The sequence below is a fragment of the Manis pentadactyla genome, chromosome 18 (genome assembly GCF_030020395.1).
Source record: "Manis pentadactyla isolate mManPen7 chromosome 18, mManPen7.hap1, whole genome shotgun sequence".
Lineage (NCBI taxonomy): Eukaryota > Metazoa > Chordata > Mammalia > Pholidota > Manidae > Manis > Manis pentadactyla.
Genome location: NC_080036.1, coordinates 21,558,228 through 21,582,883, shown reverse-complemented (window position 1 = coordinate 21,582,883; position 24,656 = coordinate 21,558,228). Strand labels below are relative to the sequence as shown.

Genomic DNA, 24,656 nt, shown 5'->3' with positions numbered 1-24,656 from the left:
ATATCCCGACTCTTGCCCTGAACCTTCACAGTGTCCAGTGGATGCTGCCATCAAATAATGATCATTAGCAAGCTTGTTTTGTGGCAACTTATCTGGAGATTAGAAATGTGTTCCATGGAGAGTGTGTTAGACTCCACTAGGAAGACGGTATTCTAATCCTTTAAAAAACATGTCCCGTTTTAACATTTTGGAACGTCTCCAATAGTTTGTACTTTGGGGCTGGGCTCAGGCTCTGGATTCCTTCTACTGGGCAGCTGCCCTCTTTCCAGTTTTTCCATCATTTTTCCATTTTTCTCCCTTATTGAATGAGTTATCTGGCTACATCACACTTGATAAATCATACGGCTATACACAGAGCAGATTCCTAGCTGATGGTCAGTAAACTTAGAGGATTCTGAAGACATTGCATACATCAGAGAATGACTGGAATAACAGGGTTTGTGTGTGCCTGTTCTACACCTTGCTGTTTTTGGGCCAAAGGAGAGACCAGGGTCTGTGCTTTAATCCCAGCTAGTGTCATCTCTATCTGAATAGTTTCATCAGAGTTAAAACATATGGCAGTTTAACTGGGCAAGATCTTACCTGTTTTCTTTCTTGGGAAGGCTAATCATTATTTATTAAGAAAATATCCCCCTCACAGCCAGTTCTCATTCTATCCTTTGAAGGGTAGCATGGCTTCCTAGACTGTGGCTCTAGTAGCTTCTGCTTGGACTTTGTAAGTGACCAGGGCCTGTCCCAGAGCCCACTCGAGGGGAGGCAGTGCTGAGTGCACGCTCTTGGCTGAGGCCGAGGCCATAACTCTCAGAGCGATCACAATCTGTGCTCCCGCTCCTGCTCCTTCGCCTGGGGCTGTCACTTAATAATACAGCGTTATTTTCTGCGGAACCCACTCCAGCCGCAAAATTTTATCCAACATAATCCTTTGGATCAAATTTGAGCGAGTGTCAGAGTAACCTGGAGAACTTGTGAAAATGCATTGTCCATCCCAGTAGTTTCTGATTCAGCAAAACCTGGGGTGGGCCTGAGAATTTGCATTTCTAACAAGTTCTCAGGTGATCATGATGCAGCTGTTCCAGGAAACACACTTGGAGAACCATTGCTTCAGGCAGGCCTTGTCCACCAAAGGGTGTTGGCATAGGAGAAGAGACATATACTTCTCCTGGTGGGTAGGTGCAGTTTCAGTTATTTATTAGGCATATTTTCTTTTCCTCAGGGCTTTGCCTCATTGTGTATTTGCTCTCTAATATTAGTCTCTAGCTTTACTTAATTTGTATTCTCTGAACATAATTTGGTTTAGTATTGGCCAAATTAATGTAATTAGGTACAGAGAACTGTGTGATATGCCAAAGTACTAAATATAAAAGCATTTTAAAAATTATCTGTGAATTTATAATACTTATTGTATATAGCATGTTGTCCAATTCTGTGACTAGCAGATCAATTGCTGATTGTTGCAATACTAAATATTTTTCAAGATCCATTCAAAGAGCACTTCTCCCATGTAGTCTTCCTGTCATCCCAACCCTGTAAACATTTTACCTCTATAAAGCATACATCTCACCCTTAATTGGATAAATGACTGATCCTTCCTATACAGATATTTATGCTATATTAGCTGGATGGCCATTTCATTCATGTTTGTATGCCCTACTCTGCCACACTGGTGGTTTACCCATAAAATGCTTTTAATGCACTTTAGTTCTTCATTAAGGAATCCAACTTACATGCTAGACTTAGAGGAAAGGAGTATGAAAGGCTATAGTCAAAGGGAAAACATCTTCCCAAAGGGAACAGAATTCCCTCCTTTCTCACCAAGCATGAGTCGCTTCAATGAGATGAGCACTGCACACGTAGTCCACTGGGACCTGGTGATGAAGTCAGGAGAAAGGGCTTTGACCGTTTTAGAGATGCAGGCCTTCATACAGGTCCCTACTTCAATGGCCAATTTAACAGAAGCTTGAATTCAGGAGACTGAAGTCCGGAGACGACATACTTATCAAGGTTTTGCAGGGAGACAGTGGTTTAGGCAGGACTCAGAACAGACTGGGTGGGTCCAGGGAACAAGGACAGGACTGAGACATTACAGTCTACTTGGCTTGGGTCCTCCTATGGAAATTCAGCCCTAAAACAGCAAGGTGTGGAGCAAGTGCATACAAACCCTGTTATTTCAGTCATTCTCAACTCTGAAATTTAATTTATACATCTATAAAAGGTTGCAAGGTAAAAATTCTGAAACATCTTAAATTAAGTGATATCAGGGCCAGAGAATGAGGGAGAGAAACAAGAGAAGGGCTTCAGTCAATAGCCACAGGGCACACCTAACCAGAAACTCCAAGTTCTTGGATTAAGTCATTTCAACAAGCACCTAGAAGGTCCCCAGGGCCACCGCACCCCCCTTTATGTGTGACCAGCATCTGACCATCAACGAAACAACCTGAGAGCCTTTGCTGTGGGCTAACCACCTATCTCAAGACTTTTTCTCTTCCTGTTGGCCTCCCTTCCTTCTCTGAAATCAATGTGAATTTAAAGAACTTACTTTCTCGGAGACCCCACATAAATGTGCCCTGTTTCTTGAGTCCGGCAGACAAGATGTTTCTGTTAACTGGCCTTGCTGCTGGTGAAATTTAACAGAGAATGATTCAACAAAAATAGGTTTTCTTCCTAAAAATTCCATTTTATTGAGCAGTTCAGTATTCAATTTAGCAGACATTTCCAGTCTCAGGACTCAGTCCTTTTCCTAGCTAGCATCTGTCAAGGCTCAATAAAACCCTTTAACTTCAGAGACCTCTCAGTCTCTAGGTTTTGATTTGTCAAAGGAGCATGCTGTTAACTTTCCTTGTAACAATTGAGAAGAAAGAAAGAATTTAGAGTATAGAGCCGTACATATAGAAAATAGTACATGATAATGCATGTTATTATAGTTATCAGGGAATGGTAATAATGAAAATAGCCTATGTTTTCTGAGTCCCAGTGCAAAACAGGAGTGTTCCCATGTCAACGTCCCCACTGATGTCCTTGGGCCCTTGGTCCATAACTTAATGTCAATTTGTTAGCACCCCTGTGACCCTCTCTCAATGCTCCCTCTTCAGCACACAAGTTTATTTACATTTTATTTTCCTGATATTTAATATTTAAGCCTAAAATATAATAGCTCAAATTAATCAAATATTTACTTTCAATTAGGATGAATGCCTTCAAAGTGTTGTTGAAATGTGCTGTTCCTTTAACCAGAGAGGAAGTCCCTTGGGGATATTTAAGTCAATGGCACAGTCTTGTGTTTGAATGTTTAGGAAGAAAACCCGTTTCTGATGAATCATTCTTTGCTAAAGAAAGAATTGGGTATTTGGACTGTTACACAATCAGTTATGCTTATGTAACTCCAACTAGAACACAGGTTGGCAAACTACGTACAGGGCCAGAAAGTAAATACTCTCAGGTTTACGGGCTGCAAGAGCTCATGACAGAGACTCAGCTCTGCTGGGGGTGCTGAAGATGCCATGGGTAGCATGTAAACTAATGGACATGGCTGTGTTCTAATAAAACTTTATTTACAAAAACAGGCCATGGGCTGGATTTTCCCCATGGGCCAGTTTGCCGACCTTTGTCTACAGTATTATGATCTGACTTTGGATTTTTGCTCAAGTAACTGCTTTTTTGTAGAGTCAAAACTTCAGTTAAAATAAAGGAGGTTTAATCTAATTAGGATGTGATCAAGTTTGAGACTCCTGCTTTCTGTTGAAGTATTTAGCAAACATTTAAGTAATACAACATAATGAAAAAAAAAATGGAGATATTGGGTAATGAAGAGTGTTTTTTTCCTACATTTTCATCAGAGTAAAGTGAAAGTCATGGTATCCCTCTTGGGAAAAGACATCTCTGACATCATCTCCAGAGGAGAATATAGGGTTTGTGATTAAGGATTGGAAATCATCAGTCTCTGGGCCACCCACAAACACATGGGGAGAGGCTTCTTAAAAACCAGAGCACCCCTCTTTGTTACAAGGCCATTGTCATCCAGGCACTGGATGGTAGACTTCCTTGAGGTACAGAGTTCTATGAATATTTTCTCTAAATTTCTTACTTCTTTGGCTCAAACACAGGGCTAGGTTGTTATAGATTATCAAGGTAGAATTTTCAGGTTTTCTGAGGGTTTCGGTGAAGTTTGGTAAATGACAAAGGAGCTCATTGTTTTCTGGGCAGAATCAGGAGGTGCTCTGGCTTCAGAACAATGCACAGGTTTAGCAGTGGTGCTGGGAGCCAAGTATTATGTGGTCACCACCCAGGGCACCTGGGGTGTTTAGTTGCCAACTTCTCTGTCTCTTGTACAGGATATATAGATGTGTATTATGTGTGTGTGTATACTTAATAAACCCAGGAAAACCTACAAGTCATTAAAAAGAACTGAAGTTAGTGGGTAAGCAGTGTATAGCTTTATGAACATGCGCATGTTCGTGAATGGTATTCTGGGCAGCTGAAAGGTTTTAATTAGGTGGCTCCAGGGGCATGGCTGCATTTAGAAGGTGGGTTCTTAGAGGTCATTTCCAGTTTTTCAAGAATTTTTTTTTTACTGTCCTGCATAGGGTCTTTCAGCCTTGAGTAGACTTACCCAGTATTGGGGTACTCAGTTCTATTTAAGCAGCTGCATTTTCTTTTCTTTCTTTCTTTCTTCTTTTTTTTCTGAACAGCTTGGGTTGCTATAATGGCCTTTCTAAGAGTGAGTTATCTGAATGTTGTAAAATGTCCAGGCATTGCCTTGAGCTCAACTTCTTCATCGACCTGTAGGAGAAAAAGTATGGCTGTGCCCACCTGTCTCTGCTCTCTGATGCTGTGAGCCCGTGTTACCTGTCTCCAGGTGTCTCCGTGTCTCTGTCTAAGCCCTCCTCCTTCCCTGCCATCTTAGTTTCCTTGCTTTGTCTTTCTAATTCCCTTCCCCTCATCCTAACTTCTTCCTTTTACTCCTTTATATTCACCATTTCTCCCCATTTTTTTTTTGTCTGGGTGATCTGGTGCTATTTAAAGTTCTTGATCTGAGCCATTGTCTAGAAACTGTGGGGTCTTAAATTTTAAGATGGATAAAGCAGAAGGAAGCGATGATATGATGTGACCAATCCATTTTAAGTCCATATGCTTCATAACTGGGTTAATGCATAGAGAGTTGAACCCTGGCTCAGTTTCCATGGAAGGAATGCGGCCAATAAGATATTTTCGTGTCTTATCTATCCCTGATAGTGCGCATGCCAGTTGTCCTGTTGACTAGGACTGACATAGGCACCACTTTGTCATATGGGCAAGTCTCTTGTCCTGGGAAGTATACTCGGCTTAATCCTCCTTAAATCCTAGAGCATTAATTCCTGGAAAACAGGAGCCCTTGTGTTAAAACCTTATGTCTTCCCCTTATGTAAAGGAATTACGGTAGCATCCCGCTGTGGACTGGAAGTACTGTGTTCCTGATGCCCTCTGGTGGCTACTTTGCAGAAGGGAAAGGAAAGTTCTGAAGTTCACTGAACATTACCACGCCATAAAAATCACTTCAGGGGTAGTCCTGCGGGGTTGACGGTTGATAGTTCTTTTTGATGTGAGTTTTAGGGGATGAAAATAGATGACCCATTCATCTAGCAAACTTCCGTCTCCATTCCCAGCACAGCTTTGTTTTCAGAGCACTGAGAGCTTTGCACATTACAGGAAAAATGCATTGAATAAGCATTTTTCTGTTTGGAAAGAATGGGTTAGACAAGAGATTTAAAGATCTCCCACTGAAATAAAATAGAAGTAGACTCATAAACATGTAGAACAAACTGATGGTTGCCATGGAATTGGGTCATGGGGACAGAAGAAATAGATGAAGGGGGTAAAGAAGTATAAATTTCTAGTTTACTTATAAAATAAGTAAGTCTCAGGGTTTTTTATATAAATGTCCACTTCTAAATGGAAATCAATATACATTTATGTACAGCATAAGGGATATAGTCAGTAATGTTGTGATCTCTTTGTATGGTGACACTACCCTTCCTGTGGTGAGCATTTTGTAATGTGTGTAATTGCCGAATTGCTGTGTCATACACCTGAAACCAATATAATATTATATATCAACTACACTTCAATTAAAAAAAAAAAGATCTCCCACCAGTGTGAAAAGTCTCCCATCTAGTAGGTGTTTCAAAACGTTCAAATATCAGATACCTCTGATTTTGACCCGTTTTCCTTTTGCTATTTAATAGGTTACTCTCTGTGATTGTAAGTTTGTTTACGGTTGTACATTTCTTCTTTTAAACAAAAAGATACTCCTGTATTAGACGTTGAGAAAAACATACTCTTCTCTTGCTGCTGTAATTGAGAGACAGACGGATGTTTCTAGGACTCTGTGTGGTGAACCGGGGAGCAGTGTATAGCTTCCCAACAGGTGTGTTCTGAATGGGGGCCACTGAGCCTTTCAGCCCCTCAGCCCTTGGGCAGCTCTGTTGACCGTGAGCCAGAACCTTGGCTGCCTCTTCCATTTTCCCTGGCTGCGCCCAATAAAAATGATCATTTTCTATTGTGCTATAGTGTGAAGTTTTGTGGGGCACAAGAGAGTGGGTAAGAGTCACGGACTCTGGGGGCAGACCACCCCAAGTTTGAACAGTAGCTCAGATACCAGCTAGCGATGATTGTTGGCTTAACTGGGTGCGTGTGCCTGTGGGGATGTGTGCAGGGTGGGGGTGCCATTAGGAGTACACCATAACCAGTAGCTGTTAGTATTGCTCTGTGTGCTTGGAATGATTCATATTTGGGTTTCAGTTTTGCATTTTAATGGTCTGTCTCCCCAGTTTTTTGCTAATTGGTTCCATCTTTGCATGTTTTTTGCTTTTTTTCTTTCTTGGGATAGATCTTGGCATGGTAACAGTTGGTAACTCATTTTCTGTGAGTTACGTCAATCCCCCACCTCCTCACCCCTGCCCTTAATGGGGACAAAGGGTGGTTGGTGGTGAAGGGTGTTAGGTCTGAGACCAGTTCCTACTTTCTGTCCATGTGACAGCAGAAATGAACCAGAGATTAGCTTTACCCCTTGAAGTTTCATTCTCTGAATAAGGACACTATGATAGATGGATGGTTTTATTTTCCACGTCTTAAATTTGACTTAAAAAATGGAACTCAAATTTCGCAGTGACCAACATGGGAAAATCTGGCTTGATGAAAACATTTTAGTCAGTCACTGCTTACTAGGTTTTTTTTTTTTACTGAACATACTGTACTTACCTGATTTCTTTTAAATCGATTTTTCTTTCTAAAGTAAAGCAGGATCTGACTTTCAACCACTTGATTATTTGCTGTGTTTCCATATTATAAACATTGTATTTTGAGAGAAATTAAGGGCTTAACGTCGTATCATCCTTTGTTTAATCAATATGCCCGTTTAGGTGTGTCCAGCATTTTTGTTAGCAGTGATGTCACAGCATCCTTCTGGCACCCAAATCTACATACGTAAGTTTCTTCTTTATTTCTTTGCAGTTGTTTTCTCTTAACATGATCTCAGCATTTCAGGATTTCCTATTTCAGAAATGCCAGTTCACACCCAAGCAAAACGTCTTTATTTTGTGCGCATCTCCTAGTAGCATTAAATGGCCCACTTTCCATTTTTCACTTACCATGATTCTCTTTGCTAATTTGATAGAGAAAAAGCATCATCCTGTTTTTGCTTCAGTTTGAATGGATAAATGTGGTCACGTACACATGTTTGATTAGGAGGTATTTGCTGTTCTTTTGCGCAGTCTACTACATTCGTCACTGTTGATTACTATCCTGTTTCCCAGATCTGTGCACGTACATTTTTGACTTGCAATTTTCTTGATAAAATTTGTGTTGCAAAAATATCTTCAAGTCTTACAATCCAATACTACAATTGCTTCCTTTGTTTTTGTGCCTAGGAAGGCTTTTTCTCTCTTGAAAGACACATTAACCTATATTTATTCTCCTTTCTTTCTGGTTTTAGATTTTTCATCTCTCTCTTTTATCTGTCTCAAGTTTATTTTGACTTCTGGCCCAGAGTAGGAATTTAGTTTTGCTCTTTGCCAAATGGCTACTTAATTAGCTAGGACTAAATATTACTTTCCCTAATGATTTGAGCGTCACCTTTTAATCATTCATTCAAATGCAATACATATTACAGTCCTCTCCAAAGCGATTTTGAATCCTACAGGAGTGTCTTTTGTTCAGGTACCTGCACCACACCAATTTGACCAGAAAGATCACGATCAATACTTTCTTTTTTTTGCAAAAATGAGGGTTGGCTTCACACGGGAATACCTTCTCTGAACACCAGATGGCATGAGATCCTTGGTATGCTGTGTAGCAGGAACAGCTCATCTGGCCAGTGCATCAGATAGGAATAAACCCAAAACATTCAAAGAGGCAAACACCCGTCCTGAAACACAGGGAATGGTGGGTTTTTCACCCCTTGTTGCATTTTGGTATCCTGCCAAGGTCCCACAGCAAGGGGAGCTGAGTTTTGAAAGCTGTTTGTGTTTATTCCTTCCCCACTGTGATACAGACCGTGGCCGTGTTTATCCTAAGAGCTTAATGTCTTTCCTCCACTGAGCTCCTTACTCTGGAGAGGTCGCTTCTGGGTGCTGTTTTGGGACTCTGTGCATCCTCACGGGTTGGTTAGAAGGCCTGATGTTCTCCTGCTTTATCGAGTCTGTTACCTGTACTTTCACTGGGATTCCCATCCCAACTGGGGGCAAGGATCCCAGAACAAAACTGGCAGGTTTCTTGTATCTGCTGCCTGGAACAAACAGCCTCACACACAATCAAAGGTCTTTGACTTACGTTTAATTTAGCACATGTTCCATTTGGTTGAACAGCACTTTTCTATTATAGCAAGTGGTTTTATCAGTTGCTCATTTCTGGGCTAGTACACTGTGCGTGCTCTTTCAAGCGGTTCTTGCTTTGTTTCATTTTCTGTGATGTTGATACGGTAGAGGGTGTGTGTGAGTTTTATGCAGTGGGTGAAATACACGGTGGGTGTCTGTGTATTTCTGTATGTCCACAGTTTACCTGTGGCTTCATTGTGGTGTCAACTACGGCACTGGGCCGTTTGGTTTCTCCTGCCACGACTCCTCAGGCATTCGCAGCGTGCTGCATTTGGGGCGGGGTGCTTGGCATGTAAAGGGGAAGAGTGTCATTCCAGGAGCATCGCCTGTAACAAATTACCTCAAGTCTTAGCACCCCGGAACAACTATATCTATGTGAATTGTGACAAGTTCATGAATTCTGGGAGTGCTCATTTTAGACAGGGCACAGCGGGGATGGCGGATGGATTGTTCTGGCTACACGCGGCCTGTGGCCTTAGCTGGGAAGACTTGAAGGTCAAGGGTGACCTGACTGCTGGGACTGATCAGCTGAAGCCTCCAAGGCTTGTTCATGACTGTGTTGGGTACCTGGCATGGCATGATTGGAAGACGAAGCCTGTGCCGCACAAGGCCCCTCCATGAAGCATGGTGGCCTCCGAGTCATCACACTTCATATGTGGCAGCTCCGGGCTCCAGGCTTGAAGGGTCCAGGGCCCGAGGCAGAACTCCATCCCCTTTTGTGGTACAGCCCTGGAAGAGCGCCATGTCCCTTCTGTCATGCTGCTTTGGTGGGAGAGGCCATTCAGGGTCAAGGGGATGGGACAGGCACCCTACTTCTTGAGGAAAGGAGTACCCACATTTGGGGGGTTATGTTTTAAAATTGCTCTAGTGACGAAGGCCTTAGAGTGGGATGGATCTGTGTCTGAGGCTGAGTTCTGGGAGCTCGCTGACTTTCCACACCCTTAAAACAGCAACATAAAGAGTGCTTATCCCTTGCAGTGTTGGGAGGATTAAATGAGAGCATGGTAATGTTATTACTGAATGTCAGTCCTGCTCTTTTTTTTCCTTAAAGGCTGATGTCTGTTTCATTAGACCTAGTTGTATGCTTAAACAATGGCTTGGGCAGAGGACATTTTCAAATTTCTACTCATAGAAGGGATTATTAATAATAAATGATAATTAGCGTATCAGTAATGGGGGGTGCTTTGGCAGTGTGGATTTCTGGAACACCCAGAGAGGACATACACGTAGATCTGGTAGATTTCACCCTATACAGAGACTCCAGGCAGCTACATTCACTGGCTCTCTGTCTTATTTTGACATTACTGCCTTTTAGGCCCTGAACCCTTCCTAGTTACTTTATATTGCTTCATCCTGACCACCACCTCTCTCCTTTGTCCTATGTTGCCACACCTTTTACTAACTTTGTCTGGGTCATTCATTTGTGCTGTCACAGGGACAACTATGTGTGGTATCTCCAAGCAGAAGTTTCCACCCCAGTGTGCTTCTGACCACCTCACTATGGGTCAGGATGTGGGCATTATCTCTTAAATGGCCACTTTACCAAAAGCCAATTTGTTCAATAATCTATTCACCAAATGCTCTGTTTACTAAACTTAGTGAATTCATCAGTATTTTGACAATATTTCCTTTCATCTAATTTATAAATGTATAGGTGTCAATTTATCAGATGAGAACTATTAAAAACAGCTTTTGAAGGTCTCTGGATCATATTATTTGATTGGTTATGCAGACAACACCAAAACAGCATTTTAAGTGATACTTAATTTGTCTCTAGCCAAAAGAAATGATAGAAGAAACTGGAATGTCATTGTCTAGGCTGCAGAGTCTGGAAAGGGGAAAAGTCAGGATAGAAAAAGGGAGGATGTTAGGGGGAAGATGGGTGGGGATGAGGCAGCCACTTGGGAAGTCTGGGGGTGGTGGGCAGGATGGGGCTGAAGAACATTTATGAAGGCCAGGGTACAGGGGGAAAACCTGAGGTCCCCAGAAAGACCTCACAGCTCACAACTTTCTCCTATTCCATTCTTTAGTCCACACAAACTCTATAAACAGTCAAGTAAGTTTTGGCACAATTTTATGAACAGTTAAAGAAAACAAGCTTTGATAAAATCGGTCATTTCAGATTATTGGTCCCAGTCTAAGATGGCCATTGGAAGTTCTTCCACAAATTAGATTTTGGCAAATTGCTTGGCACTATTAGATCACAGGTCCACCCAGGGGCAGGCTTTGCCTGAGGTGCCAGTGGAGTGTTTGTTACACACGGTGGGACCCCTTAGAGGTGGGCAGTCAGTCATGCTTGGGAAAAATGTTCAGGAATGATTCCACCAGGATGTGCTAAGTGACCAAACATGGACAACAAAGACTATAGACGGCTGGGGAGGAACCTGTTCTGCAGTTGGCACCAGGCAGCTATTATCTGCAGAAGGATGGGTGAGGGCCATTGTGGGAATGTGCACGCCCTCTTCACTTAATTGTAGTGGATAAAACCTGGCTTGGAATTCGGATAGATTCGAACCTACCACTATCTGAAGTAATACAGACGTTGCTTTACAAAGGGAAAATTGTTTTTTCTTTTCTGGGCGACTGAGGAAAAATGCCCTCTGAGCTGCCATAATTAATGCTCATTATGGTTTCTGAAGAGGTCATTTAAGAGGCAGCATTTGGACGCTCCTTGATCTGGAAACCTCAGTTTCACCACTAGAGGGCAGCAGACGCTGCTCAAAGTCACTAGCTTTTTTTTTTTTTTCCCCTGAAAAATCAGGTCTGACTCTTAGCCAGTCTCAAAGAAAGTCAGAACTTAGGGATCCTTTATTGAAAGGTTTAGCTCTTTGGCAAGAAGAAAAAAATTCTAAATATGTGTATGTGTTGAGAAGATACTAAATGTATGTGCCTAAACCGAATGAAGAGTCCCTTATTATCCTTAAGCCAGAGGATTAGAAAAAAGTCAAATTGATCCTTTCCATGTTTGCCAATACTGATTCTGCGGTATGAGTTCATCCACATGTATCTCAGTTTCCCTAAAGACTTGGTAAATAGTTGTTGGCTTGAATCTGAACTCTCAAGATCTCCTGACAAAAGTTATCAGATATTACAATATGTAAGCTTAGTATAAAAATGTAGAAATAATTTCTTACATGAACAAACAGCTGCTCTGAGAAACATATGTAATTAGGAAACTTTTCTAGTCTAAGCTATCCTTTCTTTTGGAGAAACTATGGCTAAATTTTTAACTTGGCAAATGAGCTTTGCTGACAGCAATAAGTAGGTTTTACCTACAAATACTATTTTTACATTCAGTACAGTGATTTCTGGTTCAAATTAGGAATGCTATTAAAAAACTATGTTAAGTAGAAAGTTTTCATACGTATACACACACACACACAAATGAACACATCAGTGACCAGCTGATTTGTGGAAATTGGATGGGCGTGGAAGGATATTAGTGTGTCTTTGATAGAAGAAAGCAGATAAAAATGCAATATGGAGACTGATTCTTTTTTTATGAAAAGTGTGTGTGTGTAAACATTAGATATATATCACATATTAAACTTTTCTGATTTTCTTTCTTTCATTATTTTTTAGGTGTCTTGACTTACTCATGAGGTGGCCATGAGCTGTTAAGTTAGAAAAAGCAAAAAAAGAAGTTTTTTGCAATTATAACTTCATTACAGATTCCGTTGCATATTAGAACAGACCTGGAGCCGGTCAATGCGATATTGTCTGTTCTATTTACCACTTCTGTTGCTACTGACCATTTTTTCTATAACACTCTGAATGTGGTTGCAGCTCAGCCCCTCAAGATGGTAAATAAAATGCCAAGAGGAGAACAAAATTGTCAAATAATACGGTTCTTGGTGACTCTCTCCTGATACAGGCCTAAGTTGCTTTGTTGTCATTGAGCTGTTGTTCTCATCAGGTTTTATTTGCAAAATGCTCTGAAGTCCTCAATGAATAACTTCAGGATTGTAGGTAGGATGGTGGCCAGTGCTCCTGAATACTTAGTGTTTTTTAGTTTAGTTGTTTTTTTTTTTTTTTTTTTTACAGTCCTTTCCTTTCAGGGAAGCTCAGATGGTTTCATGGAAATGTTCCCAAATCACCTGGGATCCTTGTAGGAAGTGTGTAAGATAAGGCATTTTCTGTTTGACTTATGAAGAGAGAAGGTGATATAAATTTCACAGCCTTAGAGATGGCAGCGGAAGGAACATTAGAGAGAGAAACTACTGGTGCTTGTTATCTTGAACAGTTAATATAAAGGAAATGAATACTTAATTGGTACTACATATATTATTGTACACTCTCCCTTTTTACTTGATTGAGTAGTAATACTAAAAGTAGCACATACTATGGGGCTTTCTCAGTGAATGCTTGGGGCCACTATCATTGAAGTACATTGATTCATTCAGTTTTCAAAATAATCCTGTGAGATTGGTGTATTTTCATCCACACTCGAAGGCAGTAAGCTGTAAGGAAAATGAGTAAGTTGCCCAAGGTGATAAAAGGAAAGTGTGAGGTCTTAATCCACCATCCCGTTCTTTCATCCAACTTCCTTCCTTCATTGATCACACATTTAAATGAATTTCCCATGCATATTAGGCAATTCTGGGTACACATCTTACTGTCCAGAAGGGCTCTTAATTTTATGTTCATAGGTGTTCCAAGTAAAATGTTTTCTATATTTAAATGATTTTATAGAATACAGAGTAGAAAAGTTTTAAGCTGTTTTTATTGTTGTTATGAATCCAGTTGTTAGCAGAGTTTAACAGTGGACTCTACAATGTGAAATTCCAGGGGAGAAAATACTAACCAACTTTTCCCAGTGGTTTTGATGACATAATACTTTCCGTCCATAGAGCCTCTCTCCAGATGAGCATTCAGTGGATCACTCTCGGCGACACCCTGGATTGGCGTTTTATGGTTTGGGCCCTCTTGTCAGCCCTCAACTCCCTGGTGCTGCATTATCTCAACTACCAGGTTTTCTTATTTTAGTCTGTTTCTTCCTTCTGACTTATAAGCTGCTGCCAGATTTATATTTCTAAAGTTTGGCTCTGATCATTTTACCCTCCTGCTCATATGTAAACCTGAATTTCTTTCCTTTCTCGTCCTAAAATAATTCCAGATGGACCAAAGACTTAAGTGTAGAAAATGAACAAAATCAGCGGAAGGAAACATAGCAGGTCTAATTTGAAATCTTCTTTTAAGCACAACGTTAAACTACAAAGCCATAAATAAAACCTTGGTAAATGTGATTAAATAAAAATGAAAATAACTTATTGTAAGAAAGAACATAAAACAAATTATGACAAAATTTATAACTAATGGCTGATTTCCATAATTAAGGGCTCAAATCCTTAAGCACTTAACAAACCACAGGCCCAGAGGAAAATGGGTAAATAAGGTGAATGAGAATTTCCCTGACAAAGAAATACAAATGTAGATTAGTAAAATACAAGAGATCCTAAGATTTATTCAAAATGCAAATGATAGAGAAAAATTGGGATGTTGCATTTTTCCACCTGCCTTTCCCTTGAAATAAAGGTTTATAATATCCAGCGTTGGTGAGCATGTTAAGAAACAGATACGAAACATACTCTTGGTAGGAGTGTAAATTCAACAAACTTCGGAATAATAATTTGACAATATGTGTTGGAACCAAAAATGGCACATAATGCGTTTGCTCAGCATTTCCAGTGTTAAAAATTCTTGTTATGATAAATATAATCACTTACGAACTTGAAGATAGTCACACAAGGAAGCTTCTTATAGTATTATTTGTACTAGTAAAAAAAAAAAAATCAGAATTGATGTAAATGTCCATTATTTGGTGACTAGTTACATCAATTAAAGTGCATTTTAATACTCGTATTTTTTTCCTACAAGACCCCCAAGAAACTGGTACATTAGAGGAATGGGAGTGAGGAAAGATTAAGAGGGAAGAGACTTTGCATTTCATAATTTTCAGAGTTCTGTGCATATCTTCATTTGTTAAAAAAAATAATTAAAAAGAGCAGAAAAAACAAAAACCATCCTATATTTCTTACAGAACAAAAAACCAAATTCTGTATCTTGTAATTTTAGGGCACATTGACCTCTGACTGAAACCTGCCTTTTAGCTTTATTTTTCATTATGTTTTTTTTCCCCATTCATTTCCGGATCCGTTGAAATGCCTGCGTGGCACCACACAAATCTCTCGTCATTTTGGTCCTCCCCTCCTGCCCTTCTGGCACCAATCCCTCCCGCTGAAATGACCTCAGTTCTCTGCATGTTCTGATCCACCCATATTTCAACTCGCATCTCCTTGATTGCAGCCTGCACGGAGACCCCAGCTTGAATTCATCTCTCCCGCCTGGGAACTCGCATGCCCCCAAGTTCCGGTGCATTTTGACACTTACCTCTTGGACGAGCAATTTTATTTACGGTCTGCCTGCTATCCCGCAGGAGCAGAAGGCAGGCCCCGGGATTGATTTGCCTTTGTAACCCTCCACGGTAACTAGCCCCGCGCCATGCAAAGTTGCCTGTACTGGTGGCATGTGAGCAGTGTTAGCTGGTCTGACAGGTACAAACTCAAGGGAGACTTACTTGACAGTCCCTAGTGTCACTGAGCATGAGCAGCAATAAGGACTGTCACACATTACTGTCAGGAGTGTCAACCGGGACAGGATATTGGAGGACCAACGGATGGCTGTTGGTCTCTCTCAGCAAACATGGAACCACAGTATGTTTCTAATGGAGCCAAAGACTCTGGCCATTGATGCTTAATGCCTGGATGTCCTGAACTGGAGGTTCTGTGACTCCACTGGGTCCACATGGCAGAGTTGGTGGCAACCCTGGGCTGGAGGCAAACCCCAGGATGCAGGACCATCCCCGGCCTCCTAGCTTCATTCTCCTCCCGAAATTCCACGATACCTCTTTATTCCAAAGAGCCTCACTGTTTACGAAGCTCCAATGAAAAAAGGTTAAAGTCCACCCTTTCAGGCAGCATCTCATCATTTGTATAATCTGGGAGTTGCATTCCTGAGTGGCCGACCTCTTTTCAGAGCCTGCCTAGTTGAGATGTCACTTCCCTGACAGTGAGGCACTTAGGCTTGGGGAGAAAATCACAATGGGCCCCCCTTTCTCGAATTTTCCCTAACAATTAACACTGCACTAACTTGACACCCTCTTTCCTTGTTGGGCTTTGTAAGCCCTGGACCCTTTTTCTATTAATTCCAGACATTAATATTTTCTTTCATGCAACTGCTGCCATTCACCCGTGAAACAGTTTGAACATTATGTAGCTGTCAAGATGCCTGGGGATTACCCAGTATGCTTTGCCTGTGAGAAAGTAACACCACCGAGCCCTCGTTTTGAGATGTTTATTTTGAGAGGATGCTGACAAGCATGAAGGCCTGATCCCAGAGTGGCAATTTCATTTAATTAAAAGCCTCTTTTTAATATAGTTGCCCTCCCCCACCTTTTTATATATATGTATCAGAATGATTGTTCAAGTCTAACTTTCCCAAGGTGTTCTCTTGCACTATAAGGGAGTAGAGGTGGTCAGATTGCTCATTCACTGGTGAATATTCCAATGAATGTCTATGAATGCATTCGTTTTTGCTATCCCACTCAGAACTGCCACTTAACATGATGTATGTGTGTTGGTAGGGTCGGGGGCTGTTCATGTTTAAAATAAAGACTGCTGGGCTTCTGCTCCTAGGTTGCCAAATTTAATGCATCAGAGTTAAATACCTGTATGTGTATGTTTGAAGTTTAACTTCTTTGTTTTAAAGTTAGGAGCTTGGCAATACTGGAAGGCTAACTTATCAACATTACGCCATGACTAATCTATTAAGACCTTTAAGAGATGTATAGTAACTTGTCCTATAGTGATGTCACTTTCTGTTAAAACACTTGGGAAATGCACTGCATTCATTTTCAGTAGTTTTTAGTACTGTGACTAAATAGAAGCATAAAAAGGAGCTGAAAAGAAAGGATGAAGTAATTAGTGATGGTTACTCATGATTTGGTAAATGTTTAGGACAAAATAGCCTAATTAATTTTTTTGATATATTTTTAGACTCTATTGGCTTGACTTTAAAATTTCAGGCATTCATGTCAATAAATACATGGGCACCTATGTTGGGCACTGTGCAAGGTACTTGGGATGAATTAGGGAACAAAACAGGCGGTCTTTGTGGATTCATTCATAGTTCAACATTTCCCAGTTAATTGTAATATCATAACCCCTCCAATGAGATGATTTTGTTTTCTTATGGCCTTCTTGACTGGCCTTCATTGTTTTCCCTCATTGATTGCTCCCCTGTTTGTGCCTTTTTTATTCATCATTCACTTGGTGTTAATGCACAAGCATGTCCTGAGTACGATGGCACACTTGTGTGCATGTAATACACATGCACAACACATCATCCATGTATTCTGCTTACAGGCTTTTTCATTTTTTTTTCTTTTTCCCCTCAATTGATCTGAGAAGTGTGGAGGAGGGTCCTTCTGGGCTTTCTTTCTGCTTTGGATATAGGGGCTGGAGGGACATTATTCATTCCTCTTGGCATCTGTTTCAAAGCTCCCCGGGAGGTGCCGGGCGGGTCAGGGGTGCGCCTGAGGCCGGCTGAGGGCCTGGCTGATGTGGTGTTCAGATGGCCAGGGTGAAGTGTTCCTGCCTGGCTGCAGGTGTGGGAGGCAGTGAAGAATGGCAACTCTGTGGATTTAATCTCTACGCCCCCAGTCCTGGTTGGTGCTGTCACCCCATCTTTTGAGCCAGTGGTTCCAGAGATTGATTTATTTATTATGATTACATTCTGAAGTACAGGGTTCTGTTGAGTCAGCCATCTGGCCGAATGCTTGAAAATGGTTTCTTTCCCTTTCAACAGACTCACTGCCATTCTTAGGAGGGTGAGCGGCTCCCCAGGACTCTGACACTGTTGGCTGGGGTCTGGTGGATTTTATTCCTTGAATTTTTGTGGGTAGTGTAGTGATGACATACTCACAATGAAACAAAATAGAAAAAACTCAAGGAACCTTTTCTATTCTGCACTAAAGGCAAAGAAGAATCAGTCACATACCCCAAATTGTTTCATTTCTCTCTTCTCCCCCTCGGAGGCCTTCAATCTCTGCACTGGGAGATGTTTGTTCTGGGTGCACTTCTTGAAATGCTGAGCCTCGGGAATGTGGAAAGCATCTTTACTTAGTGGAGATCCTAAGCGTTGATGTATATTTTATAAAACCTATCTTGCTCTCTTTTTGTTTTAAAGGCACAAGCGATCCCTATGTGAAATTTAAGCTGAATGGGAAGACACTGTACAAAAGTAAAGTCATATATAAGAATTTGAACCCGGTGTGGGACGAGATAGTTGTACTACCAATACAAAGCATTGATCAAAAGCTGCGTGTGAAGGTAATCACAGAAGGCTTTTCTGCTGCTGTTTTATTAAAGGCATTTATTTCTTAGCAAGCTTTGCCCTCTTAAAAGCCAACTTCCCAAAATGAGTTTTTTTATTAAGAGTAATTAAGAATTAAGGATATTAATTAGGAATAATTATTAATGGAGGATAATTTACTAATTAAGAATAATGCTTATTCTTATGCATTGGGTTAAAAATATTAGCACAGAAGGGATTCTGTATACTCCTTGTTGAAACTATGTTTTTCTCAGATTAGCGATATATGCTGTACAGAAAATCAGAATGAAAATAATATCTCCATTGATTGTATTTAAACTTACTGAATGTGGAAGAATATCATTACCGCCAGTGCTGTAGCAATGAGTACTAAAGCCGTTCTCATTAGAAATAACTTTATACTTTAATAGAGCTTTAAGCTACCGGTTGTAAGCATCAATTGCTTTAACATCTGGGTTAAAACTGCAAGAGTTGAGTGTAGGATGGGATCGCTATCGAATATCTAGCAAATTTCTATTTAATTGGCAGATCTGCTCACTGTGGAAAATACTAAATTTTAATGAGAGACCATTTAAACTGCAGAGAGCGGTCCATTGTGCGTAACATTTTAATGTGTGTGAAGACTGCCTTAAAAGTATTTTCTACTGTTGTTTCGGCTTGGTAGGCAGCGTGGGCAAGCTTGAATAATTTTGTTCTCTCCTTCGGTTTGGCTAAATTTCTCTTTAACTGTACTGTGCAATTGTTTTTTCTAGATACAGAAGATTGAGTTCAAAATTCCAGCCTAATGCATTTATTAATAATCTGATAAACTGAGTTGGTTTACCATATTACTGGGTTAGTTACTGGCCTCCTCCGTTTTTTCTTTAGGTATATGATCGAGATTTAACTACATCTGATTTCATGGGCTCCGCATTCATCATTCTCAGTGATCTTGAGCTTAACAGGTAGTGTATTTTACCTTCTAATTGTTGTTAATTAGAAAGTTTTAGAGTTAACTGAAGATAACGTAAAATGGTGTTTATTATCAAATGACAAAAAAAAATTGAATAAATGAAGGAACGCTTTACAAATGTAAATTTTTCTATGAGTTTTGTTTTTTGGCTTCCAAATGAGTCAGACATTAAAATTTCTACCAGTGTATTCTAAAATGTGAACTGGATTTTGAACTTTCATTTGTTAATATCCAGGTTCATGAACCTACCTAACTTAAAATTAAAATGAATATTTTACTTGTGCAGTAGGGGAGAAGAGTCAGTTAGCCAACTGTTAAACGAGACAGTGCCAAATAATTTCTCCGTCCTGAAGATGGTTGGTTTATGTTCATTGAATTTGGCACTTTTTAAACTTGTGTCTCATCCTTACTCAGAGGCATGAGACTTTTACCATAAGCTCCTGATGCACTATAAGATTATGTAGTCCTGTCAGTACGTGCTAACATTACTTGTCACTTTTTGCTTGTAGAACAACGGAACATATTTTAAAATTGGAGGATCCAAACAGTTTAGAGGAAGACATGGGAGTTATTGTGTTGAATTTGAACCTAGTGGTAAAACAGGGTGATTTCAAGAGACATGTAAGTGTGGCCCTTTTGTTCTTTTTTAAAATTCCTCATTGCAGTTATCCTTTGAAATTGGACTACCAGATGACCGGTATTTTGTAATTATTTCTTGGGGAAACAAATAATTTTATACTTAAAGTCCCTACATGTGGTTATATACATTCTTTCTTTTGGAATTCTGGAAAGAAAATCCACTAAGGACTTACCTCTATTTTGGCTGCGGATATGAATAGTATTGCTGTTATTAAAAGGTATATGCTGGGTATGTTTTCTTTCAACAGATCATCCAAATTATACTTTTAGTAAGTGTGTTAAGGCTTCCATTCACTACTTTCTTAGGTACTAGATGACTTTGACATTATTCAGTTATGGAAAGAAGGTCCCAGGATTTAATTACTGCATAATACATTCTTAAGGTGATCAAAAGTGCATTTACAGCATTTCCATTTCTTTTCCTCTTCTGTTTTTTTTCTGTTTATTTGTTTTGTTTTGGTTGTAGTTCAAAGCTACCAAGTTTTCTGTTGAGAGTAGTTTTGGTAAGATACAAATTTGAATGTTCTCTGGTCTAATATATGAAGATTTCTAGTTTCGCACTCTCTGCTGAAGATATCTAGAACATCAACAAAGCATTGGATTTTGTCACAGTATAACTGGGGCTCTGTCCTTATAAGCAAATACATGAAACAAATCACGATCTTATTATCTTATTTATAGTCAGAGATTATACATCACAATGCCAAGAATTAAAATATGAACCAAAAGCATCTCTGATTGTAACTTATTTAAGAGGTATTTTTAAAACCAACTAAAATACCTACTTGAGAGAAAGAAGATGTATTAAAATTTAGCATGTTTAGAATCTGGTATGAAAATCTGAAGCCTGATTATAAATAGGGTCTCCAGTCATACTACTTGAATTGAGTCAGTGGGATCGATTAGGAGAATATTCTGCATTTTTCATCACCTTTGCTTTTAGTTGTAATTCATTTTTGAGATGAAAATCATGAGTGATTTATTAGTAAACTCATAGAAAATAGCTTGAAGAAGTAAGACACCTTTATAGTGGCTTTTCAACTGGAGAGTGTCAACACATAGTTGATATCTTTAATTTGAATTCTTTACTTACAAGAATTTATTGGACAATAACTGAAAAAAATAACAACCCTCCATTTATTTCTTTTTAAAGTTGCACTGTTGAAACTTGAGGCCTCAATAAAGCTGGTATTTTGATGTTGAAATCTCTGAAATTGATGTCGAAAATAGATTAATTTTTTTTCTAACACAAGGAAGGAGAGATTTCTTTAGTTTCTCTTAGTCTTGATGGCGTTGCCCCTAGACCCATGGTCCATGTGGGCAGAGATGACCAGTTACTTGAGCTGGATACAAGATTAAAATAACATGCAATATAAATAAGAGTCATTTACTACACGGTTGACTAATTGCCAGCTGATATGTTCTGAACATTTCGTACATACTCAAGTGGGTTTGGAAAGTTGGATAATTTCCCCATGAAAATAGCTGCATAAGTAAGTGACACAATAGCTGCCTATTTATTCCCCTTGTGAATTCTCCTGTAGTATATTGGTTGATGTGTAGCTGTCATACTGGCACTGGAAATATATGTATGTAAATATTGCTAACATTTCAAGTGATAGCCATTTCAGTTAAAATTTATTTCAAATTGCAGAGCAATTTGCTAGGTGCAGCTTGAGTTTGTTTTTGTAAAACAACTCAAAGAATATCTTTTCAAAATCCTTAAAGTAGCCCCACTTGTCAGGTTAGGACCTTGGCCTTTCCTTCCTTCGACTCCCCCAACTCATGTGTTTGAGGATTTGTCAGACTCCGTATTTGCTTGTTCATGATTATTCTCTTTTCCTTCATTCTTCGTTTGTCTGGCAGAGGTCTGATATACAATATATTTATATGATATATATTTTATGGGGTATAATAATACAGAAAGCCCTGCCAGTTTTTCTATACTATAATATGTGCTCCTATTTATTCTGATCAGCAGTTTTGTTTTTCTCTTTATGTACATGATCAAAGTATACCTGAGCAAGGAAATATTTATCCTGGGCTGTGTGGTTTTTCACCTTGAGTACAATATTGGGGGCCCTTTGGATAGAGTAGATATTAGAAAACGTTTGTTCTCTTCATTGAGTTTAAGTTAATATTTAAAGGTATCCTTACATTGGAGTTTGAAATTGGAATAACGTACGAGATGGGGAAGACAGCAGGTTATTTAATTGGGAATAATTTATTTATGACTTTCCATTTTAATTAAGATCTGATGGAGAGGTTTCAGTTTGAATTCTCAGCTTTGCACCCATATTTGTCCCTGTCATCGCTGAGGCAGTCTTTGTTGCTTTAGATTCAAGCTGACAAGAATCGTAACATGTGCAGAATGTCTATGAATTGACCCTTGAGTCCAGGCATTTCAGTGTACATGGGCATGGCCACTTAGAGGGTGACACTGTGGCTGGGAGGTTGACAAACTCGCTGTTTCTCTTTCTTGGCCAAAACAGGATGGCAGTTACAATTAGGGGCTCTGTCAGACGGTCTGAGTTTGCATTTCAGATCCACTACTTTCTAGTTTTGAGAAGTTAAGTGATCAGGTCAAATTCACAAAATCGCTTTACATCTTCCAGCTACAATTTCGTCATGTGTGAAGTGGGAATAAAACAGACTATATTTTACAAGATTGTGAAGATTGAGATTATGAAATACAGTGCTTGGCACGGTGTAGACACTCAAGATATGGTAGCTCTTAGTATTGTACTGAGCAAACAGTAATTTTCATTTTCCCTTAATTTCCTTATCTATTTTGTTTATCTTCTATGATTGTTACAAAAATCAAATGAAGGTGTATGTCAAAGGGCCCTAAATAACCACATGTGCTTGTAAGATGGTGACTAACTTTGGTGGTTGTTTTGGGTGAAAATATTTGTCAATATATTGCTGGGAAAATATAAAAAGAACTGGTTTTAATACCCAGATTGTAATATCCATCTGTAACTCTGCATCATTCACTAAATGTTAAGCTTTTCATTTCATCAAGGAAAGTATTTTATTGAAGAATTTTTCAAGTCCCTTCTGTACCAGTGTTTCTAATTGCTGGTCACTGACACTTCCCCCAGAGTATTTATTTCCTGGTTTCTAATTTATTGGGGAGACATATTGGCAAAGTGGATAGGTCATTTGCCTAGAAGTATTTTTTCCTTAAACATAATAGTAAATGTGGTCTGCTCGATTAGATTCATAATTGAGTTGTAATCTCCCAAATTTATCCAAGTTTTAACATGCAGTTAGCTGGTTAACCAGCCGGAGTAGAGCTTCCCATACTGGACGGTGACAGGGGTAATGAGAGGATTTTGCTAGGAGAGAATTTTAATTGTCGATGAAATTCAGCGGCCTTAGCGTGGCAAATGAGAGATCAGAAGAGAACAGTGGTGAAGTTACTTACTGTTCAGAATTTCTTTCTTTCCTCTCTCAGGGCTGTATTAGCAACTTTTCTTAAATGTGCAGGATTGGCTCAGGTTTTATTTTTCCTATTATTTTTGAACATTGGGATTTAATCGGTGGAGGGAAATAGAACATTTTTTTTCCTCTGGTATCTAAAACTATGAAAACCTAAACATGGACTAACATTGTCTATGAATTTTCAAAACATTTTTGTAATACTATCTGAATATTACAAGTAAGAGAAATCTGTCTTTGCTTTTAAGAGTAAAATGATAGTGTTGTACTGCCCTTAAAAACATAAATGTACTCCTAAGGAATGACAGTATTCATTTGTCCTTTTCATTATTGAATACAGTGAGAAAATGATCTAACAATCACAGAAATGGGATTTTTCGTTTCTAACAATTCTTGTGCTCAATTGAGTTTCCTCTGTAACCTCAGACTTTGGGTGTTAATTGTTTGGATGTAGATTGAACCATCTTTTACAATAAATATTATTCTGTTGTTAACAATTTCTCTTTCTTATTTTACCACTTTTCACCATTCAATGGACATAATCCTTAGCGTTGGTCAAATCGGAAGCGGTTAAGTGTCAATAAGGTAAGTATAGCTGTTTTTTTTTTTTTCTTCACATCATTGGGCAAAAGTTCTTTGTAGCAAACACAAATATATATGTGACTGATATACTCCAACCCTCACATGTAACAGCATTTTTCCCTCTTAATGTTGTTAACGAATAAGAAGGAAACAACCTCCCTTTTAAAATTTCATTTTAAAAGGGCATAGCCAGATGTTTGACCTTACACTTGTCTTAGTGGTGACATTTTATATGTACCAGCCATGTTAGAATGTTACACTTCATTAAATGTGGATTATTTGGAGTGTCTGCAGTTAGAGTTAGTTAGCCTTTAGGAAATTATAGACCATTAGATGGAAACTAGCTTTGGCACTGTAGGGGCAAAGAAAAGATGAATTGAGAGGAATATGTGGTGTATTTTATGTCTCTTTTACGCTATTTTTATTTTACCATTGGTTGCTTTTTTTGGGTGAGAGTTTCTTTAAAGATGTCTTCATGAAGTACTGATGTTTTACATTGTTAGTATCTTTTCCAACAATTTATACACTGCTGTCTCATTTGTAAAAGATGCAGGTGTTCCAAAGTAGGGATACATTATTAGTTTATCGAATTGGCACCTTGCAACTTAAATGACTAAAGGTCAGAATCAGTGTAAAAATGAGCAAAACCAAAAATTTATTAAGAACTTAATTGAGTAGCTCTGCTACTTTTTTAAAGAGAAATAACCTACACGGAGGTGGCTGTGATATGTGTGTGGAATGGGGGAGGATGCATCAGGATCTGTGTATGTGTTTATGTACACACAACGAAGTGCACAAAT

At 39.3% G+C, this 24,656-nt stretch overlaps 1 protein-coding gene across 6 annotated transcripts in view; it reads left to right on the top strand.

Annotated features, from left to right (window-relative positions):
- The window catches only part of MCTP2 (multiple C2 and transmembrane domain containing 2), a 212,430-nt gene that overhangs the window by 57,636 nt on the left and 130,138 nt on the right, over nt 1–24,656 (top strand). For 5 of the 6 annotated variants that reach the window (XM_036878637.2, XM_036878636.2, XM_057494752.1 and 2 more), the window contains exons 5-8: nt 18,093–18,235; nt 19,107–19,183; nt 19,701–19,812; nt 23,824–23,859. In XM_036878637.2, coding sequence (XP_036734532.2) covers nt 18,093–18,235; nt 19,107–19,183; nt 19,701–19,812; nt 23,824–23,859 — 368 coding nt within the window. Of the gene's footprint in view, nt 1–18,092; nt 18,236–19,106; nt 19,184–19,700; nt 19,813–23,817; nt 23,860–24,656 lie in introns of those variants that run through there. The other variant, XM_036878643.2, reaches the window with a different exon arrangement.